Source organism: Protopterus annectens, chromosome 2.part2 (genome assembly GCF_019279795.1).
Source record: "Protopterus annectens isolate FY-2018-M chromosome 2.part2, PAN1.0, whole genome shotgun sequence".
In the NCBI taxonomy this organism is placed as follows: domain Eukaryota; kingdom Metazoa; phylum Chordata; order Ceratodontiformes; family Protopteridae; genus Protopterus; species Protopterus annectens.
In genome coordinates, this window is record NC_056730.1 from 647,957,125 (window position 1) to 647,984,321 (window position 27,197).

At 41.5% G+C, this 27,197-nt stretch overlaps 1 protein-coding gene across 2 annotated transcripts in view; it reads left to right on the forward strand.

The window, feature by feature from the left end:
* The window catches only part of LOC122795754 (ankyrin repeat domain-containing protein 53-like), a 397,950-nt gene that overhangs the window by 66,037 nt on the left and 304,716 nt on the right, over positions 1–27,197 (forward strand). For both annotated transcript variants that reach the window (XM_044064067.1, XM_044064068.1), the window contains exon 2: positions 23,953–24,108. In XM_044064067.1, coding sequence (XP_043920002.1) covers positions 23,965–24,108 — 144 coding nt within the window. In that variant the 5' untranslated portion in view covers positions 23,953–23,964. The remainder of the gene's footprint in view (positions 1–23,952; positions 24,109–27,197) is intronic.

Consider the following 27,197-nt stretch of genomic DNA (forward strand, 5'->3'; position numbering starts at 1 on the left):
GGTGTGATGGGGTCTCTTGGATTAATTCCTTTTAACACATGAACAATAATAGTTTGGCCATACCCTTCTGTTGGGGTGGGACACTTAGAATGAGAAGCAAGTGCAGCCAGAATGAGAAGCAAGTGCAGCCAGGTATAGATAGAAAAAGAGTGTAGCTTCTAGATGTGATGTTCCTTATCCACCTGTCCTGCATGATGGCTATCCACTAAGACGAGAAGACACTCTTTCTCTCCAACTATCTACAGTGTGGAATAGTTGTGTAACCCCTCAGTGTGTCTGCAACTGATCCCTATACTGAGAGAATGCAGAACCCCTGGTTCTGCTAACTGTGTCTACTTTTTTGGTAACATCAACCCTGGAAGCCACTGAGTATGCACTTGCCTCTGTTAGAACACTGGAAGGTGTTCTGCTATTAGAATTTTCAAAACTATAATTTTGCGTACCACTCTTATTTTTGGAGAACATCCATTTAGGAATGGTAAAATTAAGTCTGTAGATGGAGGAACTTGCCCTCTCCCTATCCGACAAGAGAGTCTGGAACCTTCAAAGGGGACACAGGTGAAGGATGCTCTGAACTCCTCAGCGAAATCACAATATCAACCAGGCATGTCTATGAACTACAAAGCCTGCACCTGTCACCCTTCACTGTTTCACTGCTTGCAAGGCTAGCCAGCTGCATTGTGAGGATGGAAACTGTAGATGGTGTGGATAACTATAATGCTAGCTTATTCTATAATGTGCAGCGGGATTCATCTAATGATGTTGACTCTTCTGTCAAGTTACACCCAGCCAACAGAGTCTTTATCCAGAAATTCGAGCTTTAGAAGGATGAAAGATCTTGATTTGACCTCTATGAGACATCCCAGCTTCAAAACAAGTCCTCATGATGACAACTACCATCCTGTTTGAAGGTGGAACTACTCAGGAAAAAAATGAGGGGAAGAGTGAAAACCCTGTTATAGGACTTCCTCAGATGCAGATATGTGGCAAACTGGCCATTGCTCTCTCTCATCAACCTCCTTTTCAATTTTTTTAAAATACAGCACATTGGTTCTCTGGGTGTCTAGTCAACTGCTACCACCTCTCTCAATTCAGTGCTACCATCTTACCTTCATCAACAGTCATTCTTGATGGTCATAAATCTCCCATGCAATTATCCATCCATCTCTTGGCTGGATACCCTTGTCTCTCCCAAATATGCTTTAAACTGCCTTCTGCTTTCCTGCACATGACTGAACCACAGTAATTTGTTCTTTTTGACATGTTCATCGTGTTTCACTGTTGCAGTCATTACACTTGGGTTATCCTGCTGGCAGGCTACCTGCAGTTGGCCATTGTTCCAAAGTCTAGGTCCGGCGTCGGTTGCTGTCACCTCTTCCCTGACGTCAGTGCGCCAGTGGTATAAAAGATGCAGCCGACTCCATTTTCTTCAGTCTTTCTTGCCGCGCGGTGCCCAAAGCAAAAGCAGTTCGCAAGTGCTGGTCGGCCGACTCCTGAGATTTTCAAAATAGAGTTTCAGAACCAAAGTCTTCAATAAAGCTAAGTACCCCATTGGGGAAACTTTTTCTTGCTCTAGACTGATGTCAGTAAAAGTTAATAATTGTATTTCTTGTGGGAAGCAAATACCTCATAAGGACTTTCACTCTTACTGTATTCCTTGCCTAGGCCCTGACCACGACGTTACTAGTTGTCGGTTTTGTGCTAGATTCAACAAATGCACTATTAAACTTCGGTTTGATTTTGCTTTACATTATTTTGGCCGAAGGTTTAATTACATAATGCCGTCAGAACAACCGACAACCGGAATTTATAAAAAACGCAAAGACAAAGAAAAGGACAGGCATCAGAGGTCCAAAACCGACGACGAAGCCTCTTCTAGGCCAGTCGCCGGTTCTCAGTGAGGCACTTTCGCAGCCCCTGACACTCGCTACCTCAGAGCCACATGCCATAACTGACAGCCGCGTGGAGACACCGAGGCCTGTGGAAACTCAAGGTATTGGGCCTGTGGAAACTATTCCCTCAGATGGGTCCAGAGCCGATGAGCAGGCATCAGCTTCTGAGGGTGTTTTCAGACCTTCACATCTTACTATTAAGTCCACTACAGCAGCCAAGGCAAAGTCAAAAACACCATTAAAGACAAGAAAACAAGTACAGCATTCTCCTGAACAGTCATCCATGCCAAAGAAACAGATGCTTATAATGGCTGAAGACCTAATTACTTTAATCAGGGGTTCCCATCCCCCTCCTGACAAAAGACCTAGGCAAGACACTGACTATGATTCCTCTGACCAGGTTTCTCTTTCCTCTGATTACTCTTCTGATCAGGGATATTCTCTCCCTCCCTATAAGGACTCTGATGCAGAAGAGTCTGTACCCTCAGCCTCTCCGCCTGAGGATTATTCTTTTGGGGAAACCCTGCACACCATGAGGGAGCATTTCCATTGGGAGAGCCAGGATTACTCAGAATCCAAGAAAAGGCTCAGAGATTTTCTTTTATTGCCTCAGCACAGGCCCCTGGCTATTCCCCTTGTGCTTGATACTTGTGCTTGATATAGTTGATGATGTCTTTTCTGAATCCAGTCTGTCTCCTGATTCTTTACCCCCTGCACCAGTCAAGCCAGACAGGTACTACAGGGTCCCTGACTCTCATAAATTTATTTACAAAAACCCTGCTGCAGACCCAGAAACAATTTCTCAGGGTCCTAAAGGGGTTAAGGCTTCCACTGCTAAAAATCCTGTTCCCTCAGATAGGGATTCCAGAGCTCTGGATAGATGGGGGAAAAAAGTTTACACTTCGGCTACTTTAGCTGTAAGGGCTTTAAATTGCCAGTTTCACATGCTTAAATATCAACAGTACCTCATGCCCTTGTTAAAACAGAAAATGGTTACAAACTCTGAAAGTCCTGACAGTAAGGAAATGCAGGATTTATTGCATGCAGTTGAACAAGTGGGAAAGCATACTCTTCAATGTGGTTTTGATTCATTAGAGGCTTCTTGTAGAGCCGCAGTTACAGACTCTGTTATTCGTAGGCATGCTTGGTTGAAAGAACAAAGTTTACCTGAACATATTAAAGTAAAATTATTGGATGCTCCACTACAGCATCATACTTTGTTTGGTGTTAAGGCAGAAGAGGTGTTAAAGAAGATGGAGGATAAAGCAAACTCAATGCAGACAGTAAAGGATTTCTTACAGGTTCAACCACCTAGGTTTAGCAGAAACTGGCCTTCAAAAAATTGGTCCTTTCCGGTATCAGACAGGCCACAAAGAGGCAGATACCGATGCCCAAGAGGCAAATCTCAGCCCCAAGGCTCCTACAGACCAAAACAATGGGGTGCTTCAGCCCCCAAAGGAGGAGAAGACAAATCACAACCTTATAGGAAACAGTCCCAATGACTTCCCTCTACAAATGCCAAGCACTTATCTTTTGGCAGGACCCCTAGGGGGCAAGCTAGCACTTTTCTCAAAAAATTGGCACATTATCACCCAGGACAAATGGTTACTGAATATTGTTTCTCAGGGTTACAGGTTCCACTTTCACACCCTTCCAAAATCAAAAGGTATGCCGGACCTGCCACAAAACCAATGGGCGGAGGCACAAAAACAAACTGCTGCTCTCATGGACATGGGAGCTTTTCAACGAGTACCACAGCAAGAACAGGGACAAGGATTTTACTCAAGACTTTTCCTTGTACCCAGAAAGGACAAAGCCTGGAGACCAATACTGGACTTGTCAATCCTAAATACTTTCCTGGATGTTCCAAAATTCAAAATGTTAACACTACAGCAACTTCTACCCATGCTGGGCAAGAAGGCTTGGCTAGTTACTTTGGACCTCAAGGAGGCATACCTGCATGTCCCAATCAGACAATCTTGCATTACCAATTCCCTGCACTGCCCTTTGGCTTATCTACTGCGCCTAGGGTCTTCACAAAATGCCTGGCACCAGTAATTGCATTCTGCAGACAAAAAGGAATTCAAATATATCCCTACTTGGATGACTGCCTTATTCAAGCAGAGAGCAAGGACATTCTTCTAAAGCATCTGGTGTTTGTAAAACGATTACTAATTTGCCTAGGGTACACAGTAAACGAAAAGAATTCAAAACTAGTGCCCTCTCAAGAGATAATATTCCTGGGTGCAAGCTTAAATACAACTGCCCAGATGGCTTATCTCACACCAGACAAACAAAGGCAACTGACTCATTACTTTCAAATGATGGCAACAAAGACCCAGCTCTCTGCAAGAAAAATTCTGCAGGCCCTGGGCTTCATGCCGTCCTGCATTCTACTAATTCCATATGCAAGACTGCATATGAGGAAACTACAATGGTATCTAAAAAGTGTTTGGACTCAACATTGTCACAGCCTGGAAACAATCATAACTTTAATTCCCTGCCTACAACAGGAGTTTTAATGGTGGTCCCAGGCCTGTCACAACAACAAGGGACAGCCTTTCACCTTACCCACAGCCAAGCAGAAAATAACAACGGATGCATCGGATTATGCCTGGGGGGCACATATGGCAGGAAAATGTATTCAGGGCACATGGCGCAAGGAACAAATGCATCTTCACATCAATCAAAAAGAGATGCTAGCTGTAAAGAATGCCCTGACAGCTTTCAAGGATCTACTACATCCAGGACAACTATTAATCAAGACAGACAATACCACTGTTATGTGGTACATAAACAAGCAAGGGGGCACACATTCCTACCCCCTATGCAGGCAAGCCATGACTTTGTGGAACACAGCACTGACCTATCAATTACATCTGCAGGCACAATTCCTGCCAGGAACAAAAAATACACAGGCAGATGAACTAAACAGAAATCTCATGGATCTGCACGAATTGAAACTAAATCCACAGGTGTTCAGCATGATATCAAGGAAATGGGGACGCCCAGACATAGATCTTTTTGCCTTCCCTCACAATTGCCAATTACAGAAATTCTGCACAAGAACTTATCACTCTCAAGCATGGAAAGTGGATGCTCTATCATGCAGCTGGAAAACCCTGACAGTTTATGCCTTCCCTCCACTGCCTCTTCTTACCAAGGTGCTCCTAAAAGTCAGACAAGAGAGGCCAAAGATGATCCTGATTGCCCCAGACTGGCCAAGCCAGCACTGGTACCCAATCCTAAAGAGCTTGTCTCAAGGTCCAGCCTGGCCTTTACCTCAAATTCCTCATCTTCTGACTCAACAAAACAATCAGATTCTGTACAGTCAACTCAGAACCTTAAATCTGGCTGCATGGCAGTTAATATAGCCACACAGACCACACCACTCTCTAAAGCTGTTATGGATGTCATTTTAGAAGCCAGGAGGCCCAGCACTAGGAAATCTTATGCAGAAAAATGGAAGAGATTCTGTGCTTGGAACCAGGCACAAGGACTCGAACCACTTGTTCAAAATATACCTCAGATTTTACAATACCTAACTGAGATGCTGGACAAAGGCCTATCCTTCTTATCAATTAAGATCCATGCCTCTGCCATTTCAGCTCACTACAATACGGAACCTCCAATTTTCTCTCATCCACTACTAAGACAGTACCTCAGAGGGGCAAAAACCATAAGACCCCCAAGAAGAGCACCGATACCTACATGGGACCTCAATTTTGTTTTAGAAAAGCTCACACTGCCTCCTTTTGAGCCAGCCAATACAGCTGATATAAAATTCTTATCATGGAAAACTGCTCTGCTCCTAGCAATAACTTCAGCAAGAAGAGTCTCAGAGTTATAGGCATTGATGGCAGTGGAACCTTTCATCATTTTTTATCAGGACAGGGTTTCTCTAAGGACAAACCCAACATTTATGCCAAAGGTAGTATCCAGTGTGGCTCTTAACCAAACCATTCATTTGCCAATATTTTATCCAAATCCCCAGAATAAAGGGGAGAGACTTCTGCACGCTTTGGACATAGACAGACAGCTACGCTTCTATTTGGACAAAACAAAAGCTTTCAGAAAAACTGAGCAACTGTTTGTAGCTTATGCTGCAGGATCACAAGGAAAGCCTATCTCAAAGCAGACTATTTCAAAATGGATAGGACACTGCATTTGCTTCTGCTATTCACAACATGGCAAGCCAGTGCCTGAGGGCATTAGGCCACATTCAACCAGAACAGCAGCCACTTCAGCAGCCTTCCTCAGAGGAGTACCAACCAAAGACATTTTAGAGGCTGCAACCTGGAGTTCAGTGCACACTTTCACCAAGCACTACCACTTACCTCTCTACTCTAAATCCAGAGCAGGCTTTGCCACTGCAGTTCTGCAGGGCCTTGTAGCCTCTCCTAATCCTATTTAGACCCAGCCACCCAACCTCATCTTTGGGATTCAGCCCAAGTGTAATGACTGCAACAGTGAAACACGATGAACATAGTACAGTTGTGTACCTACCATAAATGTAGATGTTCGAGTGTATTCACTGTTGCAGTCCAGGTTACCTGCCCACCATCCCCCTTTCTTTTGCTGGGTCTTATCTGTACTTCTCTATCCTATGCAACCTTTTTTGGTGTATTTGTTTGTAGATGAAAGAAATGTTATTTTTGTGCATGCATTTCTTTTTGCTATATTTTCAGCCTACCTATTTGGGGCACCTGACATCTGGGGCAAAAAAAAAAAACTGAAGAAAATGGCATCAGCTGCATCTTTTATACCCCTGGCGCACTGATGTCAGGGAAGAGGTGACAGCAACCGACGCTGGACCTAGACTTTGGAACTCTGGCCGACTGCGGGTAGCCTGCCAGCAGGATAACCCAAGTGTAATGACTGCAACAGTGAATATACTTGAACATCTACATTTATGGTAGGTACACAACTGTACTTCTCTTTTCAATTGTGGCCACTATGGTTTCAACTCCAATGCCCTTTTTCTTCATTTGAACTACAGTATGCATTCTAAACATCAGGCATGTCATCATCAGGCATGCCATTCTTCATCATCTCAAGCTTCCTCAGCTGCTTTTTCTTCACTGCTTAGGTTTCTGTGACATACAGAATCACTGATTGCACCAATGTTTTGATGTTGTTGTTTGTCTTTTGGCTTTTCCCAGTAAGGGGTTGCTACAGCAGAACTCCGGTCCTCTAATGATTGGCAGTAGATTTTTATGAAACGCCAGGGTGCCAGCTCGATGCCCAACCCTCAGTGAAGGCACGCCCATTTACGCACGCATGTCTTTTGAACGCTAACCAACCGCGAGGAGAACATGCAGACCACACAGAAGGCACTCCCAAGCCCAGTCGAGAATCGAATGGGAGAACCTTTTGCTGTGAGGTAACAGTGCTACCGCCTTACCACTGAGGCACTACCTACACCTTACTTTTCAGCTTCTTTGGCATTCTTCTATCACCCACTACCCCAGACACTTTGTGCCAGCTGGCTACAGCACCACTTTTTCTAATTTTCACCTCCTCATTCAGATTTCCTTTCTGCTGTACTACACCCTCCAGATGCATAAAACTATTAACTTGTTCCACTATTTTCATTTCTACCTAATCTTCAGCTGCTAATTTCCCTCATACTGCCTCATTATGTACACACAAGGCTACACTTACAAGTATGTTCAAAATTATCTTCTATCTGCAGTCCATTTATTCAATCTTGTTTATAAGACTACAGTTGGAGATTGATGCATGTTAAGTAATAACTAACAAAATGCTCACAGAAAATAACGACTTATTCACAGGTCAACTCTGTCTAATATTTGCCCTTCAAATTTGTTTTTCTTTCATCAAAGCAGATTTACACGGTATTTATAGGTATATGGGGGTAAGTCTAAATCTTGCCATTTACACATGCCGTTGTACTGTTTATCTATCTCTTTCTTTGAATATCACTTTTCATAGGTACTTCTCCCTCTACTTGCTGGCCATCAAGTCTTCCCCTTTCCATCCCAGCCCCCCCCCCCCCAGTATGATAGGCATACTTAGTACCGTAAAGAAGCAACAGCCTCCTGAGGAAGCTATCATTTTGGCATCTCTAAAGCTAGTCTATCTTAGCCATCTGCAGGACTTCAGCTTCCATTGCAGCCTGGTCCACTAAATGTCTCACTCATCCCACAGCACATGCTCATCTAATGTACTGGCACAGGGCTCCAGAGGAGGGGACTGCTATCACCAGCAATCCCTCCTCCAAAGTCAGCTCACCAAGTAACTCTGTCTTTTCCTGCCACCAGCAGTCCCTGGGGCTTTCAGTGGTTTTACAGCAGAATCTTCATCCACATGGACAGCTTAGGTTTTTTCTTCCATATTCCCACGCACTACTGGTGACATTATCACCAACATCAGTACAGGAACTACTAATGCCCCTCTGTCTCAAAAATGCAGCCACACGTCCACAATGCGGTAAGGCTTAACTTCACCAGCTTGAAGAGGGAAAAAAAATGTGTCCTTTTCTGCACTGGCTCCTGTTTTCAGTGATATGGACCTCTGTCTTTGCATTGGAATGGCAGTGAAGCTGGCAGAGAATCACCACACCCATCCTCCAAGATGGACAACCTGCTGCTGCTCTTTTCCTACCCTCCTCTGCCTGGCTCTTCCAACGTCTGAGCTGATGTTAGTACTTGAGCTGTCTGGAGCACAGGCAGGACTTTATCCATCTGGCACATAGCTTTTTTTTTGAACATCATCAATATAAGTAAATAATGACAGTCAGAATAACAAAAAGCTAGCCTCCTCCTCAGGCTAAATAGTATGAAACCATCTGCAAAACAAACTAAAACTGTCTGATAATGGAACTCACTCACTTTTCAGTAAATATATGTTGGATCCTTTTATGATCTGTATGTATGTGTGCATGTATAATTCATTATTAACTAGTTCCATGTCAGTTATTTTAATAATTTATTAATACACCCATTACTCTCTTATTGGGAAAAAAATTTTAACAATATCCTCTTCAACCTATTTTCTAACATACAGGATGCCATGTTGCAAATTAGTCCTTCACAATGCAACAATTTGTAAATGTTAAAGCTGTAGGAAAATTACAACGTGAAATATACATGTACAGACCAGTTTGATTGTAAAATGAGCCAATCATTCACATTCACAACTGACAAATTATACAGGAATGAAGACTTTTCTGAAGGTGTCAGTAATCCCTCTACTTCCAGAACCCCTTTCTTATTTATTTTATATATTCTTTAACATCTTGGCAGTATAGTAACCGTGGATTGTCACTTTGCCCAAATTTTAACAAAGCCAAATAACAAGAAAACTCTTTTCCCTGTATCAGGTCAAATGAACTGTGATGCCCCTGCATTGGCCCAGTAATCAAGGTGTCTCAGTCCTCACCACTGGCAACAGTGAGAGATGTAGACAATGGGAGGATGACAAGTGCACACTCAGTAAAGTACAATTTCTGTTAAAAGCACACAGAGATCACGGTCAGTCTGGAGCTGGTTTCTTCCTCTTTCTCTAGATCCCCAATAAGACTCCCCACTGGCACAGCTATAGAGTAGAGTCCTTAGCCAGGGTTCCAAGCCAAGTCCTCCCAATACTCTCTCTGTCCAACAAGTGCTTTGTGTCCCTGCCCAAGTAGCACACACTCACTTTGAAATATGATTTATACACAAACACATACCTGGGAAAGGCTGCCACATGTTTACTAGTTATGCCCCCTTCTGGCCATACCATAAGGTAGTTATCATTGCCACCAGAACCCCTTATCAGCTACTTTAAGGCCCTTCTCAAAGGGTGACCAATCCTACTGTGTAATGTTACTAATAATCTAAATGGTAGTCTGACCAAGACCAAGGCTATTTAGGAGTGGCCTGTACAGTGTCACCAAATACATATGCAAGTATGCTAAGAGCTTAAATATATCTCACAAATATCAGACACAAAGATATGTTTAAATATATATAATAATAAATAATAAAAGAACAAGACAATATTCAATAACATAACACAGTAACTACAGAGTTCAGAATCACAGCAAATATTTTAAAACAACATTGCAGGACAGTCTCACATAAATACAGAAAACATCTAAACTAATCTTTACTATATTCCTATCTGTAGTTAAGAGAGACACCATTACTATATTCCTATGTATAGTTAAGAGAGACACCATGCCGTAAGTCCTACTTACAGGCAACACGCAGGCAGAAGTGCTGATGATGGATGCATCCAGTTCAAAGACAAAATGCACACAGTTTCTCTCTTATCGAGATTCCTTAAATTACTGTCAAACATTAACTGCTGGGTTAGCTTGGATGACATCACATTTTGTTGCCTGACTTTAGTTCCCAAGCTAAACCAGAAACTAACATCTCTGTGTTAAAAATACATATCTCTCAGTTGTGCAGCTGCTAGGAAGTCATAAAGCAATAAAACGCTTTATATTTTAAACCTAGCAATTGCTTCTCCGCAGGACAATAGAAAAAACCTCTAGCTCTAGACATCCTGTCTTCTTGCTGCATTGAAACTTTTATAGCACATCATAAAGCACTTGATTGCAACTTATTTTCTTGAAGTTTTACACGTTAACTCTGTATGTCCCAGTTTCTACTATTAAAACATACATTTGCACAGGTATATAGTTTATATACATTTCTGTTATTTTCCAGTAGGGTTCACTGTGGACACATCCTTGAAGCTCAGTACTTTACAAACCCTGTTCAACACACACTTCTGCACCACTAGTTTAATATGCACATAACATGTAGTTCTCTTACATTAGTAAGATAAGCATATGAATAATATTAATATTCACAAATGACATAGAATTATTTACAAAATTCCAGATAGCTGGGCTGGCAGTGTCACGTAAATAATAAGTCTTTTTTATTATGAACAGTTTTATTCAATTATATCTACATCTAGACATAGAACTTGACTTGCATAGCTTTCCTCTACTTCCAAAGTAACTTTTTTAGATGCCTTGCCCACAAGTCTTTTATCCATTATTTGTGCATTTGGCACTGTTTGGTGTGTTTTGATCTTAAAAAAATCTCATATTTTTAGTGCTTAGTTTTCATGACATTTTAGCATGTAGATTTAATCTGTGAAATAGCAATCACTTTGTTGATGTACCCTAGCATACACAGCATAAATGCAGAAACTGCATAACCACTGTACCTACACATGCTGACTGGCTTACAGACTTTGAACCCATGCAAAGCTGCTATCAGGTTTGCTGTCTGAGCATATGTGCTACTTAAGTAACATGCAACTAGTTAACATAATATAAAAGATCTGCTGTGCCAAAATCAGGTTCCATTGACATAAGCACAAGATATACCCTCCTAGTACAGCACCTTAAAAATAAAAATACAGTATTTTCTGCTGGTGGTATGCTACTTTTTCTTTGCCCTGCATTAGCCAAGCCAAATGGCATTTTTTTGGTTTTTTTTGTTTTTTTTTTCTGGCTGCGCAGTCAAAATTTTTGCTTTTTAAAGTCTAAAGGTAATACTCATAGACTTCTTTGTCAGTAGCAGTTTCAATATTACTTGGGATGTTTCTGAGATCAAAAGAACAGATTCTTACAAAGAAATTAGTTTGTTGTATAGTACAGTATATTCTTAACATATGTCTCATATAAGAAGTAAACTCTTTTCAACCTGGTCCAAATTTGGGAAAAAAATTATCCCAAAAAGTGGAGCTGAGATTTGATTCCAGGAACTTTATTACCCATTCTTTATATTTGCCTACATAAGATTTGCACTAACCAGAGTGACAGCATCAGTCAGTGCATTTTTCCAAAGCTAAGTAACTTTTAGAAGTCCACTCTGGAGGCTAGTCATATATTATATTACCCTCACAATATAACATACAAAAAAGTGTTGTGTTACATGGGAGGAAGGTGTTGACTGAATCACATTCACCGATCTGGGTCATTTTTAATTTCCCCTGTCCTGTAGCTGTTACTCATAAAAAACATATTTCCTGCATTTAATACTTCTATTAGGCTTTTTTACTACTTAAATAATATTACACTGTATTAATTTACTCTGTATCTTTTAATTATAGTAAAATGCAGTTGTTCTGTAACAGAGCTACCAGTTAGCAAACTGATATTTTATATTCCATACTGACGTTTAACTTGAAAACAGCAAACACTGTAGTTGTAATGAAATATAATGGTTCTCTGCAGAGCTGATTTTTTTCCAGGCTACTCATGCAAGAGCAGTTAATTCTGTTTTCATATGCATTTCTTTTGAAACCTTATAACATTAAAACGGCACTGCTACATACCCTTCATGCAGTATATTTTGTGTCCATGCTTGTAATAATTTCAGTGCTATGTTTTATATGGCAGAACAAGAGTAAGATCATTAGTTGCATTAGAAGCACATGCTCTGCATGTAGTAACCAAGAGCTAAGCTTTAAAAAATATTTTTTTCAACATACCTTAAATCAGTAATATTTGCCATTATGCCTTATTGTTTTATTTGAGTCTGATCAGGGTGGAATTGTATACACACATTACGCCATGCTTCTTTAAATTGCTAAAAAACTCAGCATATTTTCTTTCTTTGTTTTGAAACAGCATGTATATTGATAAAAAATGCTTTTGTGTTTCATCTAAGTTCTTGATGTGTGTGTTGGAAATATAAGCTGTACAGTCAACCTTAAGATGAAAAGCTGCATGAAATTCACAGTGGTTTTAGTTTTACAGTCCATCTTCATGTCTCGCTCTGGTTACATGATTTCCCAGATCAAGTTTGGGTGTTTTCCTTATCTTATTAGAACTACATATTTTATGCTGTTACATATCCTTTTCTACTTACTTTTCTTGTTTTGGGAAATAATGCAGGATACCTTTTATCACATAATAACGCAACAGCCTGTTTCATGTAGTATACTTTTATGCATTGCTCATATTTCCCCATGTGGGACCATCTCCTTTTAAAGCTTACAAACCATTATTTCCTTGATGCTCATTGTGTTTCACTGTTTCAGTCCTAACCAATGGGTTATCCGGCTCCCGGTAGCCCTCGATCGGCCAGAATACCAAAGGTAAGTAAATATGACGTCGGCTGTCATCAGTTGTAAAGGACATCAGGACGTCTGATACAAAAGGAGGCAGCCGACGTCACTTCCTCAGTCTTCCTTGCCATGGAACCCGAAGCAGAAGCATTTCTTGCACGAGTGCCGGTTGGCAGTTTACCTATTTTCGTTTCCAACTACAAAGTTGAAGTCTACTACAGCTAAGTACCCTGTTGGGGATCCTCTTTTCTTGCCTTAACGAATGTCAGAAAAAAGTTAATAATTGCCTTACCTGTGGAAAGCAGATTCCCCATAGAGATTTTCATTCCCATTGTATTATTTGTGTAGGCCTTGACCACGACGTTCCTAATTGTGATCTCTGTGCCTCCTTTAATCCGCATACTATTTGTCGTAGGGCTAAGCTTTTAGCTAAACATTTTGGAGTTTGGCCTAAGTTTGTCGCTATGGCGTCCGCTGGTCTTCAGGCTTCGGATATACTCAAGAAGCGCAAGGATAAGGACCATGACAGGCTTCAGAAGGTTAAGTCCTCGGATGATGTTAGGACGGTCGTCTGTCATGCGGTAGCCAGTGACACGCCTTTGCAGCCTCTGCAGTCCGCAGGCCTCGGTTGAGACCATTTCAGAGTCCCCCTGGCCTCCGGCCTCCATTTTGCCTTCTGACCTCTCACCTGTCACCTCTTCAGCTGGATCTGGAGCCACTAAGCTGATGCCAGTGTCCGAGGCCTCTGTTCTTCGTTCAGACAGCAAGCTCTTACCGACTACCTGTACTGCGACGTCAGCGGTTGCCAGGCCTCCCGAGTCCTTTAGACTTGCAGGTAAATCTTCCAGTCATAAGCCTGTGAAAAAGCAGGCTCCAGTTTCTTCTCGTTCCCCTCAATCCCAGATGGTTAAAATGGCTAATGATCTTTTGACCCTTATTAGAGGTTCACAGCCTCCTCCTTCTAAAAGGAGCAGGGATGTTTCTCCTGAGGCTTTGTCTTTTTCTGGCTCTGATTCTTATAGCATTTCTGCTGATGAAGAGGAAGTGTTTCAGGCTTTTTCTCCTTTTGAGGATTCAGATGCAGAGGAGTCCATCCCTTCTGCTTCTCCCCCAGAGGATTTCTCTTTTGGTGATGCTCTGAATACTCTCAGGGAGCATTTTAAATGGGTGATAGTCAGGACTATCCCTAATCTAAGAAAAGGATTAGGGAGTTTTTGGATTTACCTCAGCATAAGCCTCGGGCTATTCATCCAGTGTTGGAAGTGGTTGATGATGTTTTCTTGGAAAATTCCATAACTCCAAATTCGGTTCCTCCTGCTTCCAGGAAACCTGACAGGTACTATAGTAGAATCCCTGGGCCTGCATCTCCTAGCTCAATTTCTTCCAGGAAGGCTCAGTGTTTTGGCAGGCCAGTTGTGCAGAAAACCCTGGATCCTCACGAGTGGCAGTTGAACAGGGTCCCTGATTCTCATCTGTTTATTTTCAGGAATCCGTTGTCTGATCCTGAGGTTATTTCTCAAGGCCCTAAATGAGTTAAGGCCACTGTTACTAAAAATCCTGTTCCTTCTGACAGGGAATCTAAGAACCTAGGTAGGTGGGGTAAAACAGTTTATACCTCTGTCACTCTTGCTATTAGGTCTGCTAATTGTCTTTTTCAAATGCTGAAGTACCAGCAGCACACCTTGGAGGATAGTAAGTCTAGGATAGCAAGTGTGCCTCTTTTGGTGGAGAGTAAGGATATGCAGGATTTGCTGAATTCTGCCAGTCTTGTCAATAAACATTCTTTACATTGTGGTTTTGACATTCTAGAAGCCTCTTTGTAGGGCTACAGCTACTGGATCTGTTATCAGAAGGCACACTTGGCTCAGGGAACAGCCCCTTCCAGAGCCTGTCAAGGCTAAGCTGTTAGACATTCCTTTACATGAGGACAGTCTTTTTGGCAGCAAAGCAGAGGAAGTGCTCAAGAAGATGGAAGATAAGGCCAAGTCTATGCAAACTGTTAAGGATTTTCTGCAACTTCAACCTCCTCGCTTTAGCAGAAATTACCCTTCTAAGAGTTGGATGTTTCCCGATACCAGCAGACAGAACAGTTCAAGGACTAGAGGTTACAAATCTTCTAGGGGGCAGGCGGCTACCCCTCAAAGGTCTAAGCGTTGGCAGGCTTCCACTTCCAAGGCTGGAAGTTCTAAGCCTGCATCTCAGTCAAAGCACTCTCAATGACTTTATCCAACTTCTGCCTGTTCTTGCCTGCCTGGAGAGTCCTTTAGGGGGAAGGTTGACCCTTTTTGCAAATGTCTGGGCCACTATCACGGACAACAGATGGGTACTCAGTACTGTATCCCTAGGCCACAAGTTTTCTTTCCACACCTTTCCAGTTCTCAAAGGATTCTCGGATGCTCCTCCAAACCAAAGGGCAGAAGTAGAAAAAACAAATGTTGACTCTGTTTCTTCTGGGAGCAATAGAATCAGTTCCTGCTCAGCAGGTAGGCCAGGGTTTCTATTCCAGACTTTTCCTAGTTCCAAAAAAAGAAGGCACCTGGCGTCCTATACTAGATCTCTCCATTCTGAACTCTTTCTTGGTAATTCCAAAGTTCAAAATGCTTACTCTGCATCAGTTGCTGCCAATGTTAGAAAAGGATTCCTGGCTGGTAACTTTGGATCTCAAAGAAGCTTATCTGCACATCCCTATCAGGGAAAGTTGCAGGCAATACCTTAGTTTCAGGGTGGGCAAGCAACATCATCAATTCTCTGTGCTGCCCTTTGGCGCATCTACTGCTCCAAGAGTTTTCACAAAGTGCCTGGCTCCAGTCATTGCTTTTTGCAGACAGAAGAAAATTCAGATTTATCCATACTTGTACGACTGTCTGATTCAAGCAAATTCTCAGGAACAGCTGTTAAAGGATCTAGAATTCGTAAAGACTCTTCTCTCTTCCCTGGGTTACACTCTCCATGAGGAAAAATCAAAAATGGTGCCATCCAAGGAGCTAACATTCCTGGGAGCGAGTCTGAACACAGCTGCCCAGATGATATATCTCACCCAGGAGAAGCAGACAGTTCTTTCAGTTTACTTCAAAGACTTGGCAAGCCTTTCCCAGCTTCCTGCAAGGAAATACCTGCAAGCTCTGGGATACATGGACTCTTGCATTCTCATGATTCCATATGCAAGACTGCATATGAGGAAATTGCAATGGTACCTCAAGAACATTTGGTGTCAACACACACAGGACCTGGATATAATGATTCCTCTGCTTCCATGTCTGTAGAAAGAGTTTCTATGGTGGGCAACAGCCTGTCTACAGAACAAAGGTATGACTTTTCGCCCACCTCCTGCCACTCAAGTTCTTACCAGAGAATCATCGGACTACACCTGGGAAGCACACTTGTATGGCAGATGCATACAGGGACGTTGGAATGCCCAGCAGATGCACCTGCACATAAATCTAAAGGAGTTGATAGCAGTTCAGCAGGCCTTACTAGCTTTCAAGCATCTTCTTTCTCCAGGGACTCTGCTCATCAGAACAGACAACACTACAGTCATGTGGTACATCAACAAGCATGAAGGGACTCATTCTTACCCCCTGTGCAGGCAGAGCATGAATCTTTGGTCCATAGCAGCATCTCTGGGCCTGCATCTCCTAGCTCAATTTCTTCCAGGAAGGCTCAATGTTTTGGCAGACCAGTTGTGCAGACAAACCCTGGATCCTCACGAGTGGCAGTTGAACAGAGCAGTCTTCTACAGCATCATTCAATGTTGGGGCACACCACAGGTGGATCTTTTCTTCTCCCCAGACAACCATCTCCTACCTCTTTTTTGTACCAGGCAGCATCACAGCAGAGCTTGGAGAGTGGATGCTCTGTCCTTCCTTTGGATGCTGCTGTCAGTTTATGCCTTTCCTCCTCTTCCTCTTCTTCCCAGAGCTCCGGACTGGCCCAGACAGCATTGGTATCCACTGCTTCGCAGTCTCTCCCAACTTCCTCCTTGGCATCTTCCTCTGAAGCCAGATCTCTTGGTTCAGGAAGGGGGAAACATTCTACATCCTCATCTTCAGTCTCTACATTTGGCAGCATGGCTCATTGTATGACTCCTCCCTTTTCTTCTTCCCTTTCCCAGCAGGTGGTTGACGTGCTGAGGGAGGCCAGGAGACCTAGCACTAGGAAGTCCTACGCTGGCAAATGGGAAAGATTCTCTCATTGGATGCAGGCTAGAGGGGAATCTTCTTCTCAGCTTACCCTTCCTCTGATCCTGAAATACCTGGCTGATTTGCTTCAGGGTGGTCTTTCTTTTTTCTCTATCAAGATCCATGCTTCAGCCATTTCTGCTCATTGTTCTTTTGAGCAACCCATTTTCTCTCATCCCCTGAAGAAAATGCTTCTCAGAGGTGCTTGCAACTTAAAACCTCCCAGAAGGGCACCTACACCAGGCTAGGATCTTAATTTTGTCTTAGAGAAACTCACTCTTCCTCCTTTTGAGCCAGCTGTCAATGCAGATTTAAAGTTTCTCTCTTTGAAGACTGCCTTCCTTTTGGCTATAACTTCAGCAAGGAGGGTTTCAGAGCTGCAAGCTTTGATGGCTGTGGAGCCCTTTCTTATTTTCCATGCAAATAGGGTCTCTCTAAGAACCAGCCCCTCCTTTATGCCTAAGGTGGTTTCTAGCCTGACTCTTAATCAGTCCATACACTTTCTTACCTTCTTTCCTAATCCTCGAAATAGAGGTGAAAGGATCCTACATTCTCTTGATGTGCACAGACAGCTCAGGTTTTACCTAGACAGGACTAGAGACCTTTGGAAATCAGCACAGTTCTTGGTCAGTTTTGCCCCTGGAGCCCAGAGCAAGGCTATTTCTAAGCAAACCATTTCTAAATGGATTGCACATTGTATCACTTTTTGTTACTCCTTTCATGGCAAGGTTCCTCTTCAAGGGGCTAGGACCCACTCAACTAGAGCAGCTTCCACTTCTGCAGCCTTTTTAAGGGGTGTCCCTACTAAAGACATTTGGGAGGCTGCCACATGGTCTTCTGTTCACACTTTCACAAAGCATTATAATTTGCCTTTGTTTTCTAGAGCCAGGGCAGGGTTTGCCACTGCTGTTCTGCAGGGCATTATTTCCAATCATTGATTCTGTTGGTTCCTCCTCCCTTTTTCTCTGGGCTTTGGTAATCAACCCATTGGTTAGGACTGCAGCAGTGAAGTACGATGAACATAGTACAGTTGTGCAGTGGCGGCTGGTGACTTCAAATCAAAGGGGGGGCTGCAGGAGACAGCTGAATGGGTGAGGTCAGTAGGAAGGGGTGTGGCCAACTAGAAAGGGGAGGTAGCTATGCCCAAAACCACAAAAGCTAACTTTAATTAAATACGCTGCCCTGGGTGCCAAACCGTCATTATGAGAGTCCAATCAAGACAAAATGAAGTGTAGAAGAAAAAAATTATTTCAGTGCATTGGCTGCATGACAGCTTACTTAATATCTAGATGGAAACAAAAAGGTTGTGATGCATGAAAAAATAAATTACTTTTTAAATACATTACTGGAATGCTAGTCAAAGTCAAGTATAAGAAAAACAAGCAGCACTCAACTCAAACCACTTCTCCTTGCATTGCAGTTCTAATTATAATTTATATTCAGCTTTATTAAAGTACCAAGTAACTTGCTGAAAGTATCAATCTCTGTGATGTCCCCACTTGTAAAAATGTTTCTTATCAAAAAAGACCTGCTGCCTGACAACTATCTACTTGTTTCATGGGGATAACATGATCAAAGTAAAAAATGAAAAGTAAACAAGAAACAAGCTCAAGATACATTGTTTAAAGGATTACTTTTAGGGTTATGGACCACACATGATGGATTGGCATTCTGTTTAATTTACGGGTAAAGCCTGCAGAGATGACTGGAAGTCTCCAACAAGTGTAATGAGCTTCTTAAAATAATGTAATCCTCTCCTTTATCACAAATACTGTCATATGCATTTCAATACCCAAGGCTTATACATTATCTAGTTATGTAAGTATTCACTGCATGGCAACAACAGAAAGGCTTTCAATGTTGGTAATTCTTTAACAGTATGCTTATTAAAGCTTACTTGCATCTTACGATCTCAGACAAGCTTACCTGATGGTTATTAAAGCATTGCTCCTTAAACACAGAGCAACAGGTACTTTCTGAGTAATAAGCATAAATCAACAGTACAAAAATATGACAGAAACCAGAACATTCTGCAAAGTCAAGGACAGATGAAAAGCCACTGTAGTACTTGTGTCTACCTTGGATGGTGGGATACTATGCACATTTACACTGCATAACTGCTCATTGCCTTGCTTGGACACATCCAGAGTCACTACATGGTGGAGTGGGGTGCAACACGTATGTCACAATTTGAAAGTCTCTGGCTGACTGTGATGGCTCTGACACATTTGTCATACCTCTCAACCTCAGAGCAAGAAATCTGGACAAAGCCATACACAGAAGTGGAACAAAGGCCCAAAAATAAGGACAAGTTTTAAATATTTATCTTATAAACTTAGAAAGATAATAGAATAGTAGGTCTTGCATTAGTATGAATTTTCTGAAGGGTATGAAATCTGAAACTCAAATGTCTATCATTATTTTCTAACTTCAGTCTTTAATGATTTGCCACTAATTTGCCAAAAAAGCACAATTTTATGAAAAATGGACCAAAAATGTGATGCAAAAATATAAAATAGCCACACAATACAGCTGGGAACCTGTCAAAGAAGGGACACTTTTTAATATTAGTACTGCTAACTTGAGCAGCTGACAAAATAAAAGAATCTACATGCATTTCTGAAATAAAAGTAATCTATAACTCTAATTATTACAGTTATTTCTTAATTGTAAACCCTCCATGTTTTCTTCCAAAATTGCTATTTTGCGGAGGGATTATTAGGGGAAGAGCAACATTTTTAGCCAAAATCGGGGACAGTTGAGAGGTTTGGCTATGCCTAATTCTATAAAGCAATGTATTTGCATGTACCTCTCAACCTGTTAATGCAATAAATCTGAACAAGGCCAAATATATTGGGGGAACATATAAACAGTACTAAAATTTGCTCTTGTATAAACTGAGACAGTTGATAGAATAACAGGTTTTACTTTAGCATGCATTTTTCTGAAGGTTATGACGTCTGAAACTCAGTGTCTGTCATTATTTAGTGACTTAATTCCTAAATGATTTACCAGAAAACCACAAATTTTATGAGGAACAAACCAAAACTAAGAAGCAAAGATCTATTCATTCTGTGAAAATCTGGACAGATGGGAGTTATAGTTCAGCCGGGGCTGTCTTTGAGTTTGCCGCCCTTCCCCCTCACAAAATCATGGTCGAATGGAGCCTCCCCCCTGCAACCATTCCAATGATCCATTACTTGGCTGTTTCAATCCATTTACCATAAACACTAATGTGCATACTGCTCTTCTTCTGTGATGATTTGGACTTCATTTGAAAGTTTTATTTTGCATTTTACAGCACAGACACTAAGACATTTGCTAAATAAAGCAATGCAGTCTCACAATGAAAACAGACTTGGCATTAAAACTTCTCTGCCCTTGAAACTCACATTCATTGAAACAGCATTGAAACCCACATTCAAAGAAAATACATTTTGCCAGTTCATAGGTTTCTCCATATTTCTCCTCTTTCTTAATATTGCAGTGACAGATAAAGATTAACTTTGGGCTGTTTTCAAATCATAGGCCCCTTGCATATGAAACATACATGTGCTCTTTGATACACCCTCCTGATTGTACTAAATTATATTCCTTGTACAATACAGTACAGTTGTTAGAGGGCGTTTTAAGTTTATTGTTTTAACATTTTTCCAGTAAACAATGAAACAAAATGCATGCACCAGTAATGACAAAACTGCCCAATTCAGAACATTTTCCAGTAAACAATGAAAGAAAATGCATGCACCAGTAATGACAAAACTGCCCAGTTCTGAACATTTCCTTCATAAAAGTCTACTCAAACTTCTACAGTCCACCATTATCAGTAAATATGCACAATCTCTGAAGAAGTAAATGTCATCTAAATAATTCCACATTAAAGAAATCTGTAACTAATGAAGAGGTTGCTGCTAGCAAACACCTTTATATTTCATGGTTTCATCAAAAAATAGTGTCTGTTGCCCCTAAGGAATAAATTGCCTATATTACATTAAAAAATGATAAGCTAGTAATATTGCAATAGGAAATGGATGGCAAACTGATAGCAGGTTCATAGTTAGTATCTTTGCCAAATAGGACATTCTCAGTATGGCAGCATCCACCCTTTGTGGGAGTAGAACCCCACAGCCTTCTGCATCAAAAGCAAATATACAACCTGTTGTGCTATTAGCAATGCAAGCAGACTCAGCATAAGCAGCACTAAACTTATCTTCCCCTGCAGCTCTCAACTCCTTGTAAAATCTACTCAGTACTCAACTGCATCTCAACTTCGCAGCAGGGGAAATCTGGAAAAAAGCCAACATTTATTGGGAGGGGGGTCAAAAGCCCAAAAACTACAGACACATTAAACATTGCTTGTATAATCTTGGAAAGTTGCTAGGATAAAATGCTGTGTTACCACCATACATTTTACTGCCAAGGTCCCTGTGCAAAACAGTCAGAGCAACATACCACTACGTCAAATCAGCTGCTTTGTGAAAGAGGGGAAGACTGAAACTTAAATGGCTATCATTTAGTGAATTCAATTCTCACCAAAGCTGTCAACCTCTTAGCACAAAACACCTGGACAAACCCAGTAATGAGGGAATACAGCCCTCAAACATATTCAGTGAATTCAGTTCTTGCCATAGCTGTCAACCTTAGCACAAAAAAACAGGATGAAGCCAATAATGGAGGAATACAGTCCCAAAAATAGGGACAAATTTCAAACATTCATATTATAAACTTAGAAAATTGCTAGAATAAAAGGTTTTGTGTTAATATGTATTTTCTGAAGAATATGAAGTCTGAAATTCAAATGCCTGTCAATTTTACTTATTTAACATTTGTTAACCAGGAAAGTCTAACGGAACAAAAACAATTTTCAGCAGAGGCCCAGGGAGAAATACTGCAGACACATGTCTTTGTAAAATGGCAGGACTCCAGAGCAAACCCACAGAGGAGATGCAGACTCCACACAGAAGGCACCCCAGCCAAGAATCAAACTAGAGAACCTGTAGCTGTGAGGCAACAATGCCACCACTGCACCATCAAATATTTAAGGAATTAAACATTCAGAAACCTGAAGTCTGAAATTCAAATGCCTGTCAATTTTATTTAACATTTGTTAACCAAGACAGCCTGACTTGGAACAAAAAAAAAACAATTTTCAGCAGAGGCCCAGGAAGAAATAATGCAGACACATGTCTTTGTAACATGAGAGGACACTAAAGCAAACCCACACAAACACAGGGAGAAGATGCAGACCCCACACAGAAGGCACCCCAGCCAAGAATCAAACCTGAGAACCTGTAGCTGTGAGGTAACAATGCTACCACTGCACCATCAAATATCTAAGCATTTGAATATTTAGAAACCACAGATATTATGAGGAACAGAACAGATCAAATATGAGGCAAAAATCTGCACATTTTTTACAAATGGTGGTGGGTATGGAATTCAGGCTCCTTACCACCTGCATACAAGTTACAGGGTTCAAGCCTGAGGTATTCCCTACCACACCACCATGAGTTTGCTGTAGCCACCAGTATATAGCAACTGGGGCATTTCACACACGCACACACCCTTCCTTTGCCTAGATAACTGCTGACCTTACTGATGATCCACCCTTCCTTTGCCTAGGTAACTGCTCACCTTGCTGATGAGCAACCCTAGATATCCAAACAGTCCAATTGCTGCTGATGAGCAATATCTGAACAGTCCAAATCCTTGTGATTGGTCCAGTGCACCTTGTTAGCTGCTACATGTTTCTTGATTGGTCCAGCCTGTTGCTGCAGTCTGGAGTGCCTCCATTCAGTGATGTCACCACTGCACAGACTGCTGGGCATCTTGGGGCTGAGATGCCTTTCTCCCTATCTAGACTGCTGAAAAAGCAGTCTGAGAGTGTTCCCGTGTATCTAGAGCGTGTGCGCATGTGCAAGCTCCTGGGAATTACGGTGTTTGTTTCTTAGTTTTATTTTTTTTCTAGGTGGGAGGGCTGCAGTCATGCAGTCCTATAGCACGAACCGCCCCATCAGTTGTGTACACTTACCGTAAATGTAGATGTTCGAGTGTATTCACTGTTGCAGTCCTGGTTTCCCTCCCTCCTTCCCCCTTTTTGGTCCTCTCCTGTTCTCTTTTCCTAAGGTACAGGCTAAATTTGGTATTATTTGCCAAAATTGCTTTTGGTTTAAGCCTTGTTTTCTGAGGGCTTCTGACTGTTATGGCAAGAAAGACTGAGGAAGTGACGTCAGCTGCCTCCTTTTGTATCGGACGTCCTGACATCCTTTACAGCCGACAACATATTTACTTACCTTTGGTATTCTGGCCGATCGAGGGCTACCGGTAGCTGGATAACCCATTAGTTAGGACTGCAACAGTGAATACACTTGAACATCTACATTTATGGTAAGTGTACACAACTGTACTTTCTTTGTAAGACACTTGTCACCAGGTACCAGTTTTCTTGTGATGCTACATTGTTTATGGTCTAATAAAAGCTTTAAATATAAGAAATACTACATAACCATGATGGAGTTTGTGACTGTGTCTTATGTTGTGAATAGAATTACTGTGTGGTGATTTTCAATGGTTTATTAAGATGATTGTATTACATTTTGTAGCTAAAGACAGAAGACATACCTTTCACTGTTGCATTGTTTACCAGGAATGCTTTAATTGTATGTGGTATGTAGTGATCAGAATGTATTGACACATGGTTAAAAATCATTTTATATCTTAGTTAGTATTATTTAGCTTACAGGAATGTTTGGTTTTCATGTACAGCTTCATGTTCATTTATAGCTACATACTGCTACATTCAGATTCATCAGTTGCATCCATTACTGATTTTTCTTCAGGGCTAAACCAAAATGTCTTCAAGTTTCCCAAAGAGAAGAGTTCTGCAGAAACTAAAGACAGAAAGCGATGAGCTAATGGCAGCTGCTGTTGGAGACTTGGCCTGGCTTCGGCAGAGCCTACAGAAAGCAAAATCGGTGACTCATACTGACAAGCATGTAATTATAATTTATTTTCAGAATCCTGCATTTTGACAGCATTTTCTGTTTTCCAGTGGACTGCACAAATAATAAAATTCTCTCTGATTAAAAAAGTAATAATGATAAATCACATAATGTTCCAAAAAAATAATTCTGCAGCTATTACTAGCACTTGACTAATTTTCACACTTTGCTATTTTTAAATCTGCCCTACACATTCATATCAGAGGAATTTAGTTTAATAAGCTCATTAAGAAATACTATTTGTTGGGGGGGGGGGTCAAAGGGGAGTTTGTATGCATTTTCATTAACTTACTGTAGTGTCCCAGATCAGCTATCTTAATTCAGCCATGTCTTTGCCTATCAGAACAGAGAAAGGCCATCTTCCTTCACTGTTGGTAACCTAAAATTATTTAATGACTTTGGAAGCCAGAGGTGTACGCTTGTGTGAACAGTGGTCAGCTTACCTGCTGCAAGGGTAGGGAAAGTGCTTTGGCTGCAGCAGTACATTTCTCTCACAGTGAAAGTGGGCAGAGGAACTGAAAGGCAGGGTGAAATTCTGTTGGTGACCAAGCAGATGTTTTGTTCTGCTTGTACAACAGTGTGAATATATGTAGAGCATCATTGCATGCCTGGCTACCAAGTGTTAGTGGTAAGCAAGGCAAGCATTGTGATAACATTTATGAAACTGTGACAAGAAAGAGAAAAGCGTTTATCTCATATCTGCTTTCTCAGACCCTTTCTCAGAATTAATTCTTTTCTGTCACTGGGGGGGGGGGGGGGGGGGGCTTGGCAGATCTCCATTGTAGGAGAAAGAGACAGGAGACTAAAGAGGGTTTATGGCCAGTAGCAGCTGCTCTGTCTGCCTTAGGGACATAAACAGTTAGTTAGTCAACCCTATCTGCAGGTGACCATGGTAAGATAAAATGCCAGAACCACTCGCTGAGCTCCTGAAACTACGGAGCTATGCTCTTATTGTTGCAGGCGAGAGAGGAGATCTCAAATTCCCACTGCAGCACATTCCTGAGATGATACATAATCCTAAACCTTTGTTTTAGCTGGAAGCCAAACGTGTTGTGATGACAGCATCTTTCCTTCTCTGACTTTTCTGATTGTGAGAACATGAGAGTATGTCCACTTCCCACTAGATGATCCTGTGACCTGGAGACAGTCATAAACCACACACACACACACACACACACACACACACACACACACACACACACACACACACACACACACACACACAGACTTTCACACCAACCCATCTGCCCCATTCTTATAAGAAAATCCAGACTAATACTCTAATCATCAAATTCTGATTCAGTGCATGAGTAGATTGTGATTTGGGCATAAATTCAGTCACTGTACTCTCCAGCTAGTTAAAAACACAAGCAGTGGAGAGGTAATGTACCCTAAAATGTCTCACAGGCTGCAGCGGTTGTACCTTTTGAGAAGGAGATGTGGGAATGAGTTGTTTGTTAAAGAGTCAGACAAAAAATCAGAATTGAAAGGATTAAAACAAGTTGTATGTTAAAGAAAATGGATGAAAAAGCAAACATAAATGTTTTAAGTGTTATTATTTAGATGTGGAATCCAAATTTACTAAAACATTTTCTATGAATAGAAAGTGTGAACTGCATAATTACTGCATCGTTAAGCTATTTTCTTAATATTTATATGTGCTGCAGGATGCCTAACATCCATCTAAACTGCTATCAGCTTAGGCAAACTAAACCTCAATTTAATATCTCATCTGAGGGACCACACCTTAGAAGTGCAGCTGCATCTTTAACATTGCACTACAGTGTCAGTATTGAGACACAAATCTAGGTATCAAGTGTGTGTGTGTGTGTGTGTGTGTGTGTGTGTGTGTGTGTGTGTGTGTGTGTGTGTGTGTGTATGTCAAGGGGGGTAACACCCATAGCCTTCCAGTCTTCCAGGCATGAAAGATGAGTATGACACCTGCTAAACCAGGGCGTTAATAGTGATTTATTTTATTTTATTCATTTGTTAACTGAGTAAACTCACTGGACACAAGTGTCCCTTTTCATGGGTGACCTGGAAGCATTATCTGGTTAAGTGACTTGCCCAGAGTTATACATTAGGTAAGTGGAGCTTGTAGGAATCAAACCCTTTAACCTTTACTTCAGAAAACAGCTTGTCAACATCGCAAGCCTTAATTCTGTGTGCTAACTATCAGACAGTATAGTTGCAATTACCTAAAGAGAGGCATTTGGATTTATTGATGTTATGTTGTCCTGTCTCACCGTAATTCTTGCAGGTTGGGTTCGGAGCCAAACTCGGCTCTGACTCGGACGAATACTAAAGCTTGAGAGCTTCCACTGGCTCGAGGCTAACCCCTATCCCATGATGCTCTAGGCCACATCCCCAGATCTCGTTTGCCACTCAAGCGATCGAGAAGTGTTTCTGCTGGCTCGTTGGCTAAGTATAGTTTTTTGTTAGTTTAATCTATCTAAAACTCTTTCCTTCTACTCTTTTTATCTCTAGAGAGTTAGTTTGTCATGTTATCTGCATTAGGTAACTGCAGTTAGTAGTAAAACCGCTTCCCAAATCCGGTGAGAGTTTCCATTTAACTTAGAGGGCTTTTGCAGCCCATTTAAGTTAGAGGGCCGCTTCCCCCATGTTTCCTTGTCCTCTCTCTGTATCTGTAACAGAATCCATTTAAGTTAGAGGATTCTTATTCTTCCTTTCCTTTTTTCTGCTTGTTGCAATTAAAAAAAATAAAAAAATAAGATTTAGAGGCAGTTTCCCCTTAGGTAGTTTTTGCTGTTGCTTAGTTAATTTAACGTTTTTTTCTATAGTGTTGGCCTTGTTTTTCTTATTGCATAATGTCCAAAGACAGGGAGAGAGAAAGGGAACCCAAGGAGCAAAAGCAGTCAAGGTTCAAAAAGTGCAATAAATGCACACAGAAAATGTTTCTTACAGTTGGGCACACGATCTGTGTTTATTGCCTCGGTGCCAGCCACTTACACCATGCACCATATGCCATGGGTTCAGTAGCAGGGTGCTCCATGAGCGTAGGAATAAATTATTGGCAAGAGATTTCTTGAAAAGGCCTTTTCAGGAAGCTTTAGATGGCTCTC